The following is a 12644-nucleotide window of genomic DNA, read 5'->3' as shown; positions in this document are numbered from 1 at the left end:
CAGGACATGCAGAATTAAATGCTCTGTAAAAGTGGACCTCAAAAATAATTGAACATGGGTCATGGGGCAGGGTGGCCCAGTGTTCACAGTTCAGAGTACCAAGATTGACGCTCAGAGGCGCTGGTTCCATCCCAGCTCTGTGCGCCAGCCGCCAGTTTCTGGTCAGAATCGGCGAGGAGGCCGGGCGGTTAATTAAGCACAGCAGAATTACAGCAGCGAGTTGCGAGTTCGAGACCGCAAATGCTGTGAATGTTCTGCGCTGTTAAGAATCTGCAACAGGCCTAATAAACGCTGAAACCGCTATTATTATAAGCTGCAGAATGCATTCGGTAATTCACCGAATCGACACTTTGAACCCGCCTGCGGTAAAACCTAACTTTACGCTCAGCTTAACAACGCATAAGTCCTTCAATACCGAACGGATTTGCTCGAATTTCAGAATTTAAGTAGATATAATCAATACGCTGCGGTAGGAATTATTACAGGCTTTACAATACTTCGTTTTCAATTGAAACGAAAAAACGCGTTTTTAAGAAACCTAACAACTCGTAAATCCTTCAATGACCTATGAGTTGTTAAGTTGCTTTAAAATGCGTTATTTCAGATTAATTTAAAACGAAGCAGTGTAAGAATGTGGAATAGTTCCTACCGCAGTGTACTGATTATATTTACTAATATTCCAAAATTCAAGCAAATCGGTTCAGCATTATAGACCTTATGAGTTGTTAGGTAACTTCAAAAATGCGTTTTTTATTTTAATTTAAAACGATGTAATGTAAAAATCTTTAATAATTCCTGCCGCGGCGTAATGATAATACTTACTTATACTCCAAAATTTAAGGTAATCAGTCCAGTATTGAAGGACTTATGAGTTTTTAGATTGAGCATAAAGTTAGGTTTCGCGTTTGAGTCCGTGGGCGAGTTTGGAGAATGGAGAAGTGTCGATTCGGTACAGAAATGCCGGTCGTTTCTCCGTATAACCATATAACTCGCGAACGAAGGCGAAATCGAAAAAAGTTTGATGACATATATGTTAGCTGGGTAGGAATGAATATGCACAGCTTCGTTTAAATATGTACTTTAGGAGCGTAGATATTAGACTTGTGACGAATTTTGGCACGTATTGCATTGCCGTATATATGATAAAAAGAATGCGATATCGGAAAGAATGGCCACGACCTATACATCACCACTAGGTTCTATTTAACTGGTATGCGATGTTTCATTGAGCTGCGTCCTCCAGTTTTCGAGATTTTTCAGGCTCACGCAAAATTGGAGACCGGCCGCACAAGTTTCTGAGGTGTAATTTCTATAGTGTAATTTATAAGGTAGGCAGTTGTATCAGTTGTGTGAGTAACAACGTTATCGATCCAAGTTTATATAAAAATAAACGTAATTGAAATTAAATATGTCCAATCTGATATTCAATGAATGTAGCACTGCATAGCTAATAGTGAAGTCGGCGCTGAAGAATAAACCTGATGTGGGCTGTCGCCGATTCCTGCTGTACTTTTCGCAACTTGTACATATGAGATCTACAAACAGGCCATTCTACCTGATCTTTTCCAAACTGTCGATAGTTAGAAATATGTACTAGACTTGCGCCGGGTTCGATATGGTGCTAGGCATTTTAAGTCTAAATATATATTTCTCCATGTCTTCATCCATCTATTACCTATAGGAAATGTTTGATGTAATAAAATTTGAGATGAATCTTGGCCTACAAAGTATTATTACATTTTCATTAATCATATTACTGCCCATCATTTGTGGAAACTGAAGTCAGGGGTCGACTATTCGCACACCTTACTTGACCGTATACGATGTACGCCATAGTGAGAAGTAGTTAGAGTGGGAGGATTTCGTAAAAGGGGGAGGAAGGATAGGGAAAAGGGGACTGTTCATAGATGAAGTTGAAACAGGATTGCACTGGAAGTGTTATTTATCTCAGTAAAAAATCAGTTTTAACATGAAAATCATTATTTATTCTCTCTTATTTAAGTATTTTCTTCTCTTAATCTAATATTTTCCGATAACCAATACTATACCGTGAATGGTCCATGTTTAATTTTATTTTGTCTTTTCAGAGTTTGGGTAAAAGCGGCTCCCGCCATCCAAACTCCATTCCGACGCAAGGACGCCGCTTCTTCTGAATCGGGTCGAAATTTTGTGATTCAAATTGGTATTTTTGAAGTATAATGGCTGAAAATGGTGCTAGCAGTGCTTTAGAGAATAGTGTTGAAGAATCACCGCAGGTAATTTGCGCAGTTTGAAAAATAAGCAACGAATACCGGCATTCTCGTGTATTTGTGTGTTCCTTCGTACGTCGCAAGTGTTTCAACCTTCAAACTCAAAGTTGACTCATGTCAATACTATGTTATTTTTAAGATTCGATTAGAATATAAATTTGATTCTTTTAGCTAATGAAAGTGAATTTTTGATTTATGTACACCATAAAAACCATTTTCTAACGATCTACTAGCGTTTTCTGCAACGTTCATCAAAATGGCGTTGGTAGTGCAACTAAAGGTTACATTGATTCACTGTTGTTCCCTTGTGATTTGCAGAGAATTGAGCAATTTTGTATTAAAATTTTTGTTTAAATGACTTCTTGAAGATATAAATTAGCTACAAATCTTGATTTTATGCAATTAATGCTGTGCTGTTTATTTGAAATTATACGCGTGTTCTTTAAATTCGCGCGCTAGCACCCTTACTGCCTGCCTGACGTACGATGCATCGTATCTTGTATTCGTTGTTGCCAAGTTGTATATAGAATAGCAGCAACAACCTTATTTTATTATATATACGCTTTTATCTATAAATAATCATAACACGGGGCACGGTTAGTTATGCTAATCAGTTGAGTGTATTTGCAAATGACCGCATATCTACGTAATTCCGTTGGATGCTTGGTCGATCTTTTCAGGTTTGTCAACCCTTCCGATTCTCTAACACGTTGAACGCCAAAAATTGGCACTCCTGCTTTGAGAACTCGCCGTTTGAGTAAATAAGAGCGGATTTACTTCAAGATAGTCTCTGACTCTGTCAGACAGTATAGAAGTATGGTGCTTTTAACAGATTTTTAAAATTTTCCGGAATTAAAAGGAGTGAAATATCTCGCTCGTGTTTTAATCAACATTCACATTCAACGCCATTCATTACAGTTCAAGTGAAAAAATTGTCCCCACATTTAGCGTTGTCGGCTATTTTTCACAGCAGTTTTAGGTGAACGATGCAATAACATGGATATGATTGTTTAGGTTGCTTCTATTACTATGCCTACTTATGTCTGTAAAATACTAGAATTGTTTTAGGTGGACCATATTGTCTGAGATCATGGATTTATTGTGGATGGTTCTTATTGGTTCATGGTTGAGTGTGACCTTAGTAAGCCTCTAAGTCAGTACTGTCAGTGACTCAGTGGTTCCCAAACTTTTTCAGGCTGGCGCCCCCTTTGGCTCCCTAGTGAATTTCTAGCGCCCCCCACAGACATACGCCTCTTTCTTGAAATTTAGTATGCTGCAATTTGAAAGATAAAGGTTAAACACAAATGTGTGTTTCACAAATAGATCCTCATTTAGTTAACCAATGTTTTTCAGCCGTTTTAACTGTTTCGGCTCTAGAAACCTAGGACGTTGCTGGCAAATATATGGCCGGTCTCACAACCAATTTCCAATTTTAATTATCAAGTAATATCTCCCAAACCCACTGTGCAGAGAGTGGATGAATATTGCAAGATCTTTGGCGACACTTCAGTAGCCAAATTTTCGCCTTCAGAAGATCTTGCCGACACATTTAGATTGAAATTCTTGCATTTAACATATTTCTCAGTCTTTGGCCAACTATTTAGAAAAAAAGTAAGGTTTCCGGTGCGTTGGATGGAATACGATGCAGCGAAGCTTGTCCGGAAACCAGTTGCGATGCGTTCCCGCATAAAATGTAAACAACGTTTTTTCGATTGCGTAGTTTCGGTCACATTAGAGCGGTCAGACAGTCAGACTGCTTTATTACATGTTCAGTTGACACTTGCTGTACAATCGGACTGTTTTTAGGGTAAAATTAGTTATTTGGGGTAACATGTGCATGCAACCTTGTAACTAAGTTCGTGGCTTGTAAATAGTTCGTCATTACTCAGCGTAAATGGCTTTTCATTAAAAATTACCTGGCAACGCATCTTTAAAATGGCCGGCGACGCTTTGGGCTTGAAAATCCATATATTGGCGACGCTGCATCCACCCTCTGCATAGTGGTCCCAAACTAAAGAATGCAGGTCTATGAAACTGAACACGTATTCATCAGAACTTAATGGTGATGTACTGATGTAAATCACTGATGTTTAGCTTGTATTTTTTTTAATTTCCCATTCATTCGTGAGTTACGCATATATTGCAAAACAGGCCAAAATTCACAGTGATGAAAGAATTTGTCCAAACTAGGGTAAACGCGGTATATTCCAACACTTTGAGGAAGTAGCAAAAAATGAATGGCTATAAAAATACACCGTACGCGCAACTTGAGTTCTGTTTGCTTTACATCACTCTCAAAACACTGCACTACATGCCAGAAACAATGAAACATCACAAAATGTTGCCATATTTATTTAAAAGCCTTTAGAATGCAAACCTACCAAATCCATATATTCCGACACTGTGTGTGAGTCAGTGTGACTAAATTTGGCAATTTGTGAAACTAATGCTGGCTGCGCTTCAAACTACTAATTCATAATACTGACACTCCTGTGTTTGAATTCCGATCGGTGGGTGAGCTGTATTGGAATATGACACAGCTTGGAATTTGAACACTATTGAATATTGAACACTACTTAATTGGGCTTTTAATTAAGAGCTATTAAGCTTTTAGTTGAGAAAATTTTAATTTTTGCACACAGCTTGGAACAAGCTGTGTGTGTCTAATTTCAAGCTGTGTTGGAATTAGTTTTTGTGTGTCTAAAATCCTCTCTTAACTTAATCATCCATTAATTTTTTTACCACTTGAAATCAGCAAGTACAAGTATACCTGAAGGATATTCACAGACATTTAAAAGTCTCAAACCATAATATTCTTTCTACACAAACAGTTTATTACTATTTGGTAGAGCAGGGTCAACTATCAACTTTGACACATTTTTTGATGTTCTTGTCGGGTGACGCGCACTGTTTCTCTTTGGATACCAACATTTTCCTGCCAGACGGCCCAGACCTAGTGTTTTGGCAATAGTATGGTGCGCAAAAGTATGACGTCACTATTTCAATCAACAAATGCATGGAACTAAGAAAAAGCTTAAATAAAGTCGAGAAGTGTCAGAATTGCTAATGACGTCAGAATATACTGCGTTTACCCTATTTAACAGATTTGAACTAAATTTAGAATATACATTCCTAACTACCAAACGGTGATTTTTAAGCTTATAATTTTTTTTTATTTTACCTTCATTTGTGAGTTTTTTAAAATTTCACCGTCGTTCTTTATTCCACACTTCCTTATATTTGGCCCGTATCGCCGGGTAATTTGTCACTTAAATTCGCAGCGATCAAGAAATTTCTTCTAAACTACAGAACTGATTTCAACAAAACTTTGTATATAAAAACATAACCTCTCAACGGTGATGTTTAGCTTGTGACAATTTTTCTATTTTGCTTTCGTTCGCGAGTTATACAGATAGAGGAGCTTAGGAGGAACAACCAGCTTTTCTACTGGCCGGTTAAACCAAGAGTATATAGCCATATGACTGGCAAACAAAGGCAAAATGAAAGAATTGTAAACATCACTGTTGCTGAGGTTAGGTATTTAAATACTAAGTTTCGTTTAAATCTGTTGAGTAGTTGGAAAAAATTTCTAGATTACTGCGAATTTAGGCACGTATTGCTGTTTAAATCATGATTGAAGGTAAAATAAAAAAAAAAAACTTGCGCACAAAGGCACAATTGAAAAAATTTTCACGCTAAACATCACCGTTCGGTAGTTAGGACTGTAAATTCAAAATTTCGTTTGAATCTGTTCAGTTGCTTGGAAGAAATTACTTGATCACTGTGAATTTCAGCCCATATTGTCATATAAATATGGCAAAAACAAACGATGGCAAAATTCAAACAATTTTCATGAGGAAAACATTATCGTTAGGTCCTAATAAATACATGTACCGTAAAATGGGGTAACATAGACCACTTTTTTTTATAAATGATGCCATTTTTTACTAGCTAAATTAAGCTTGAATTGAAACATGCAAAATACAGGTCTATACTCTAGGTTCACTCACCATAAATTGCTGGCTCTTGTCTCTCATAGTTTTGATGTAACTTCAAAAAAAGTGATGGTCTTTGTTACCCCAGCTCTTGGGGTATCTTAGACTGGGTGGTAAAATCAATTATATTTTTTGGTAAAATAACTCCAAATAACTCCAGGTTTTGGTGCATTGTAGTAGAACTATTTTAGTGGAGTTTTCTTTGCTTTTAAGTTTTTAGTTAACTAGAAGAGTTCTACTACAATGCACCAAAACCTGGAGTTATTTTACCAAAAAATGAAAAAATTGGAGGAGGTTCTATGACAGGCTTTAAATAATAGCTCTTTTTTGTGGGTCACATTTTTCATTTTTTAACCTAGTAGATATGCATAATTTTCTTATATTTCTATTGTGTTACATAGCCTCAGTATCAGGCCTTTAACGCCCATTGACAAAATTTTTCTATGTCAAATAGTTTTTGAGTTTTGGGGGTTTTTGTTAAAAACTAAAAGTGGGGGGGTTTGTTAAAAAACTAAAAAAAACTAAAGTTGAGTGTGTTTGAAGCTTTTTTTGAGAAAGTCTGTCAATCTTATTGAATGAGTCAGAGCACTATTTACTGTTAATTATATGGACAATGGATAATTTTTATTATTTTATTGGCTTCATGCAATTATATTGTTTTTTATTAAGCCTAATGCAATCTTGTTTGGAATATCTATTACTTGTTATTTTGAAATGTGTTTATTATTTTTTGTGCTGTGTTCTTCATCATGTTTAAGAGGAAACTGGAAAAGGTTTTCTTTAGATAATTTCATCTATACTCCATTTGGCTGCATTGTTTTCTTTTGCATTTTTAATTTGTATGCAATTTTAATTGCTTTAAGTCTCGTAATGCAATCTTATGATGAATTTTAATCACACAGAAAATGGACACATCATCTGAGGGCACTCCAACCACTCCCAAGGGCCGCAAGAAGAGAGGCAGGTGCGTACACATTAGTTTTATTAGAAGTTTGAAGATAGGACAATAGGTATATCATATTTATGACATAGACACATGTCAGTTTTAAGGTAGGAATATATTTCATATTTAAGACAGGAATATATTTCATATTTAAAACAGGAATATATATCAGCTTTAATGCAGGAGCCAAGACTATCCTGGAAGATTTGAAGGACCACAAGTTAAATCATGGTTTAGATATATAAATGTATACATTGCAGTTGTATTTATTCATAAAACATTGGCTAGTGTGATGGTTTTGTGTATTTTTGAAATTTAAAGTGGATAAAATGATTCAAAAAAACATCTACCACTAAATATGTCATCATATTTTCAATGCTTGTTTTTTCTTTCTAAGTGACCCATTGCTTCATTATGTATGTGTTATACTATCTGCTTTTGTTGAATTGTTCTCACAGTTATTTTACTGCAGTTCTCACGTTTATTTTACTGCAGTTTAAATTGAAAGCACTTGTTATGTGCAGAGCTTCAAGTGAGGCTGAAGCACTGATGAAGGAGGTGGGTCTGGACAACAGCTCTGTGGAGGAAGAAGGAGGCTCACGACGACGCACCCGAGCTGCTGCTAAAGGAATTGTCTACACCCCTCCCCCACCCAAGAGGCAGCGAGGAGCTGCTGCAGGTTTGTCATCAACACTAAATTATTTTGTGATAAGAGCTAAAAATTATTTTGTGACAAGAGCTAAAAATTATTTTGTGACAAGAGCTCAAAATTATTTTGTGATAAGAGCTCAAAATTATTTTGTGACAAGAGCTAAAAATTATTTTGTGACAAGAGCTCAAAATTATTTTGTGATAAGAGCTCAAAATTATTTTGTGACAAGAGCTAAAAATTATTTTGTGACAAGAGCTCAAAATTATTTTGTGATAAGAGCTCAAAATTATTTTGTGACGAGCTAAAAATTATTTTGTGACAAGAGCTAAAAATTATTTTGTGATTAGAGCTAAAAATTATTTTAGGATCAGAGCTCAAAATTATTCCATGATCAAAGCTCAAAATTATTTTGTGATCAAAGCTCAAAATTAAATGGGTGCCTTTCTTAGTATAAAATATTTTATTTACCTAAAATATTTTGTTTCAAATTCAAAAACAATTATTACTATACATGAATTTATAATATTAATGTATTCTGGTTCCAAAGTTTTGATTAACTCATTTTAAGTTATTAAAAAAAATATTTCCTTCCATGTCTCCATGCAAAATAAGTACCTACCCTTACTTTTGATTGTTGATTATAATTATGATGGATTCACTTTCTGATTGATAACTATTTGATTATTAGCCATTCATTACCTATATTCATTAATTGTACAAATCGTTCATCTCTCTTTATTCATATTGAATGGCTTATAGTTATTTTTTCTTGGCACTTCTTAGTTCAGATCAGATACTTGCTTGTAAACAGGCAACCTTTTTATTTCCTAATAGTCCACCCAAGAGCTGTGCCTCAGACTATGTGTCCTAATTCCCATGAGGTTCTCTCAATAATTGGGTTACCCATAGATCCATTCACAATTGAGACATTTTGTATTTTTTTTTTCAAGCTATTTAATTACGATTACCAGACTAGCAAAGATTAATAAAAATTTTATATTGATAAATATTTCAGAGAACAATTTTCACATAACTATGCCAACAATATGTGCATTTAAAATTTTTTTTCTTGGTGTCAACATTAATTGAAAACCATAGAATAAGGGTTTTTTGGGGTTTTAAAGCCAAACCCATGGTTTGAAAACCGTAGAATAAGGGTTTTTCGGGGTTTTAAAGCCAAACCCATGGTTAACTCATTGCTATATCATCTCCTTAAACTGTCGGCTTCCTAGTCTTCAAGACCAAATTTATAATAACTCTCTTCATTGCCCGACGAAGACAAAAAAGTCAAATGCTGAAGTCTAAATGCAGCCAGCAAATTTGTTCACAAGTAGCCTAGGAATCCGTGTCAAACATAGATACTCTGTTATGCAAAAACTCAAAAAGATGTTCAGTATCTTCTATTATTTTGAAGTTTTTTCCTTGTTACGAAACATTTATGCAATGGTTTGTTGAAGGTTTTTTCATGTATTGATTATTTTTAATGTAGGTCGTAGAGGAAGAACACCCAAAAATAAGAAAGCAGATGAGAGCACTGAGGACGAAACTGGGGATGAAGTTACCCCTGAGAAGAGTGAAGAGAAGGTCAGCAATGACGCGGAAGAGAAGATGGAAACAGAAGAAGAGAAATCTGATGACAAAGTAGATGGTGATGACTCCAATGATAAAAGTGCAAAGAATGATGGAGACAGTAAGAAAGGCGAAGATAATAAAAAGGAGGGTGATAATAAAAAAGATGAAGATAATAAGAAAGACGGAGAAAATAAGAAAGAAGAACAAAAAAGTCCTGTAAAATCAACATCCTCTGTCAAAGTTGCATCTCCTGCTGCATCACCTGCTAAAGTTGCATCACCTGCGGCTTCCCCAGCCAAAGCGACAGATACTTCCAAATCCAATGCATCTCCCGCAAAAGCTGCTGAGTCCTCCAAGCCCTCTGCAGCAGAGGCTGCTTCTTCGCCCACCAAAACAGCCGCAGCCTCAAGTGAGAATCAATCATCACCTGCAAAAGCTCCCGCCGCTCCTACTGCTGCTCAAACGAACACATCTTCTGCCAAGGCTCCCGTCAGCAACAGCCAGAGTCCTTCTAAGCCAATCTCAGCATCTCCGGCCAAACCTGCATCTGGTAACTCACCTGTCAGTTCTCCAGCCAAGCCTGTCAACAATTCCTGTGGGCAGTCGCCAGTTAGACCCGCCGACTCTCCAAACAGGTAAAATTGGATCTCGCTCTGATTTTCAACTCGTATTTCTTAGTAGATCAGCAAAATTAAATTTTCAGCTTGAAGCTTTAGTTCGATGAAGCCGAGATTCAGCTTGATGAATCCGTTCTCAATTAGACACTATTCGATGATGGTTTTACTAATATTTTTTATTATAATATATTACAGTAGCATGGCCTTATTGTGGCATAAGAAGAAGTATAACCTTACCTTTGCTACATAAATGTTCGGTTAGATGTTAGAAATAATGCTTTTTCCTGCTATTCAAAGAAATGCTAGGAAAAGGCTTCTTCATATTTCTGTTGCAAAACTAACTTATCCAAGTATACCTCTTTTAAAAATCCGCTAATCAAGTTAGAAAAGCATTTGTGTTTAACACTACAAAATTTTGCCACTTGGCGAAATTTGATGGCAAAAGGGTAGAATATTGAATTCACTTGAAATTCCTGTTTCCCAATAGAATGCGTGGTACAAAAACCACTTTTGGCTCTCACTAAACTGAAAATATTAATTTTTACTTGCACTCTACGAGCGTATTTTGCTTCCAGTATCAATCGGCCGGCATTGGGAGGTTTGAGTCCGGCAAGCAACAACCAGCAGACGCCTTCCAACGCCGCCCTAAAGCCTGCAGAGCAAACCAAGGCCGTCACTCCTGCTTCAGCTGCTGCACCTGCTGCCACACCCACCCCGGCTGCTGTCGCTGCTAATGCCGCTACCGAGTAGTTCTCTGTACACTTTATCTTCACTTTTATGTTAAATTGCATACTTGCTGGAGGGACCATTGTTCTACTGACATCAGGCTTAAACTTAATAGTTGGTGCTTGAATTGAGAGCTTTCGAGCTCTGGACGTTTTAGATAATGTGTCTTGATCATGGACAAAATTAATTATCTTGGTCTTATGATATTTTCGTGCTAAGTACCATCTTTTAAGTGTTCGCGAAAAATTAAGTTCTTGAGAACTCTGTCACTCCAGCAGTTTTTTTTATCCACTCCACGCGAAGGATTTAGTGTAAGTTGAGCGCATGGGAGCAAACTGAAGCCTGTTGAGGGAAACCGATACTTATTCTTATTTAAACTTGGCCCCTTCCAAGAAATAAATGACTATGAGCGAACCGTAAATACGTTTCAAATTTATTAATTGGAAAAGGAACAGTTAAAAAAGACGTTTGAGAGTGTTGACCTGAATAGGCTCTTGTTTGCCTCTATTGCTGAGCGTTGTCTTCGCTGCAGCCAAACGTCGGCTCTGGTGCGCCTCATGTACAAATTCTTATAACGTACTTCATATTATCGGCCTCTTAGTGACTGACTTGAAGAAAATTTGATACATTTTTCCGCTGGGTAAATTTATCTCGTGCAATTTGGTACAAATTTTGGGTGGTAACAATGCTGTTCTGATGTAAGAAAACGTATGTGAAAATTATTACCTTGAAATTTTTATTTTTATCTGGTTATGTTGGGTATGGTCTTAGACGCTTTATTTTATAAATTTGGGAGTCGGATGTATTGAAGCGCGTTTTTTTTTTCTAAATTCGGTTAATCATCATTGATTTATTCAGTAGAGGCGATAGGCCGAATAATGATAATCTACTGGGACTCTAAATGTAGACTTTATTCTAAATAAGATAGAAGTCTGGGATGCATTTCAATTATGTTCATTTGATAACAAAAGTAGGCCGCCTAATTTTCATGGAAATTCTCCGACGATTTTCGATTCCAAGGATTTTTTTTCTTGATGTATTCCCATTCGTTGAAGTTTTTTTTGGAGTTATAGTTGTTTCCTCGTGCCTGCTTATTTTTTTGAAGGGAATATCCTTACTTGCAATTTAGCGAATAAATTAGCTGTCCTGATTTGGTCGCAACTCGGCCTCAATCTAAAAATCTTATCCTGACTTAGTCTTGTGGACAAATTTTTGAGAAAAGTTCGTGATTTATTCGCTGTGTATTTTTCCCCTTGAATAATATTCTCTTTGGGGGAACATAAAGTTCTAGCGAACATTTTCCTTTATTTCGAATTATTTTTTTTTTATTTTGAAAACTTCGCTATAAGCTCCCACTGAGTGTTTGTTTCTAAGAAAATCTCATCACCAGTAATGCTCTAGATGTAGCTCGCCATTGTTAGGTCCGGAGATACAATTCAAATAGGTGAAACCTATGTATAGTAAGTGATCAGGTTGACGGCACAGTCGTCTTTCCTAAAGTCAATTACCTAAATTTTTGTACTTGGTCTTTATTTGATGTTCATTGAAAATGAGAAGGTTATTAAACACATTATCCTCTTACCAACGAAAAGTTCTTTCATTTTTCTGTAAGTTTTTTTTATCATATTGTCAGGCCTGTAACTCAAAAAACTGGTAAACTATTGCAATACAGTGAAACAATGATCCGTTACGAAAAGTATGTATACAGTTTTTGAAGATGGATAGTTCAGCCAGAAAGATGGGCGTTTGGATCACCTGTAATTTAATCTATGAACCTCGTCTAACGCAGCCTTGGAAATTCAGCTTTTTCTCGTGTTTTCTCGGCTGTCGTGTGTACAGAAGTGCAATTCTTGGCGATTAAAAAAATGAAAAATAAAATACTGTCTCCCA

The 12644-nt window shown here is 36.2% G+C and overlaps 1 protein-coding gene across 3 annotated transcripts; it reads left to right on the top strand.

The window, feature by feature from the left end:
* Nucleotides 1–2085: 2085 nt before the first annotated feature.
* Nucleotides 2086–11989, top strand: LOC108675224 (brain acid soluble protein 1). Of its 3 annotated transcripts, none has more exons than XM_018163215.2 (5): nt 2086–2255; nt 7147–7208; nt 7712–7866; nt 9329–10046; nt 10604–11989. In XM_018163215.2, the coding sequence occupies exons 1-5, from the start codon at nt 2199–2201 to the stop codon at nt 10776–10778; spliced, it is 1167 nt and encodes a 388-aa protein (XP_018018704.1). In that variant the 5' UTR covers nt 2086–2198; the 3' UTR covers nt 10779–11989. The 3 variants fall into 3 exon arrangements, with proteins under 3 accessions (XP_018018704.1, XP_047739902.1, XP_018018705.1); XM_047883946.1 differs by lacking the exon at nt 2086–2255 and adding an exon at nt 2894–2929; XM_018163216.2 differs by lacking the exon at nt 2086–2255 and adding an exon at nt 2999–3228.
* The last annotated feature ends 655 nt before the right edge of the window (nt 11990–12644 follow it).

This window comes from Hyalella azteca, unplaced genomic scaffold (genome assembly GCF_000764305.2).
Source record: "Hyalella azteca isolate HAZT.00-mixed unplaced genomic scaffold, Hazt_2.0.2 contig14089, whole genome shotgun sequence".
Taxonomy (NCBI): Eukaryota; Metazoa; Arthropoda; class Malacostraca; order Amphipoda; family Hyalellidae; genus Hyalella; species Hyalella azteca.
Note: the sequence above shows the minus strand (reverse complement) of the source record. Positions and strands in the feature narration are given on the sequence as shown.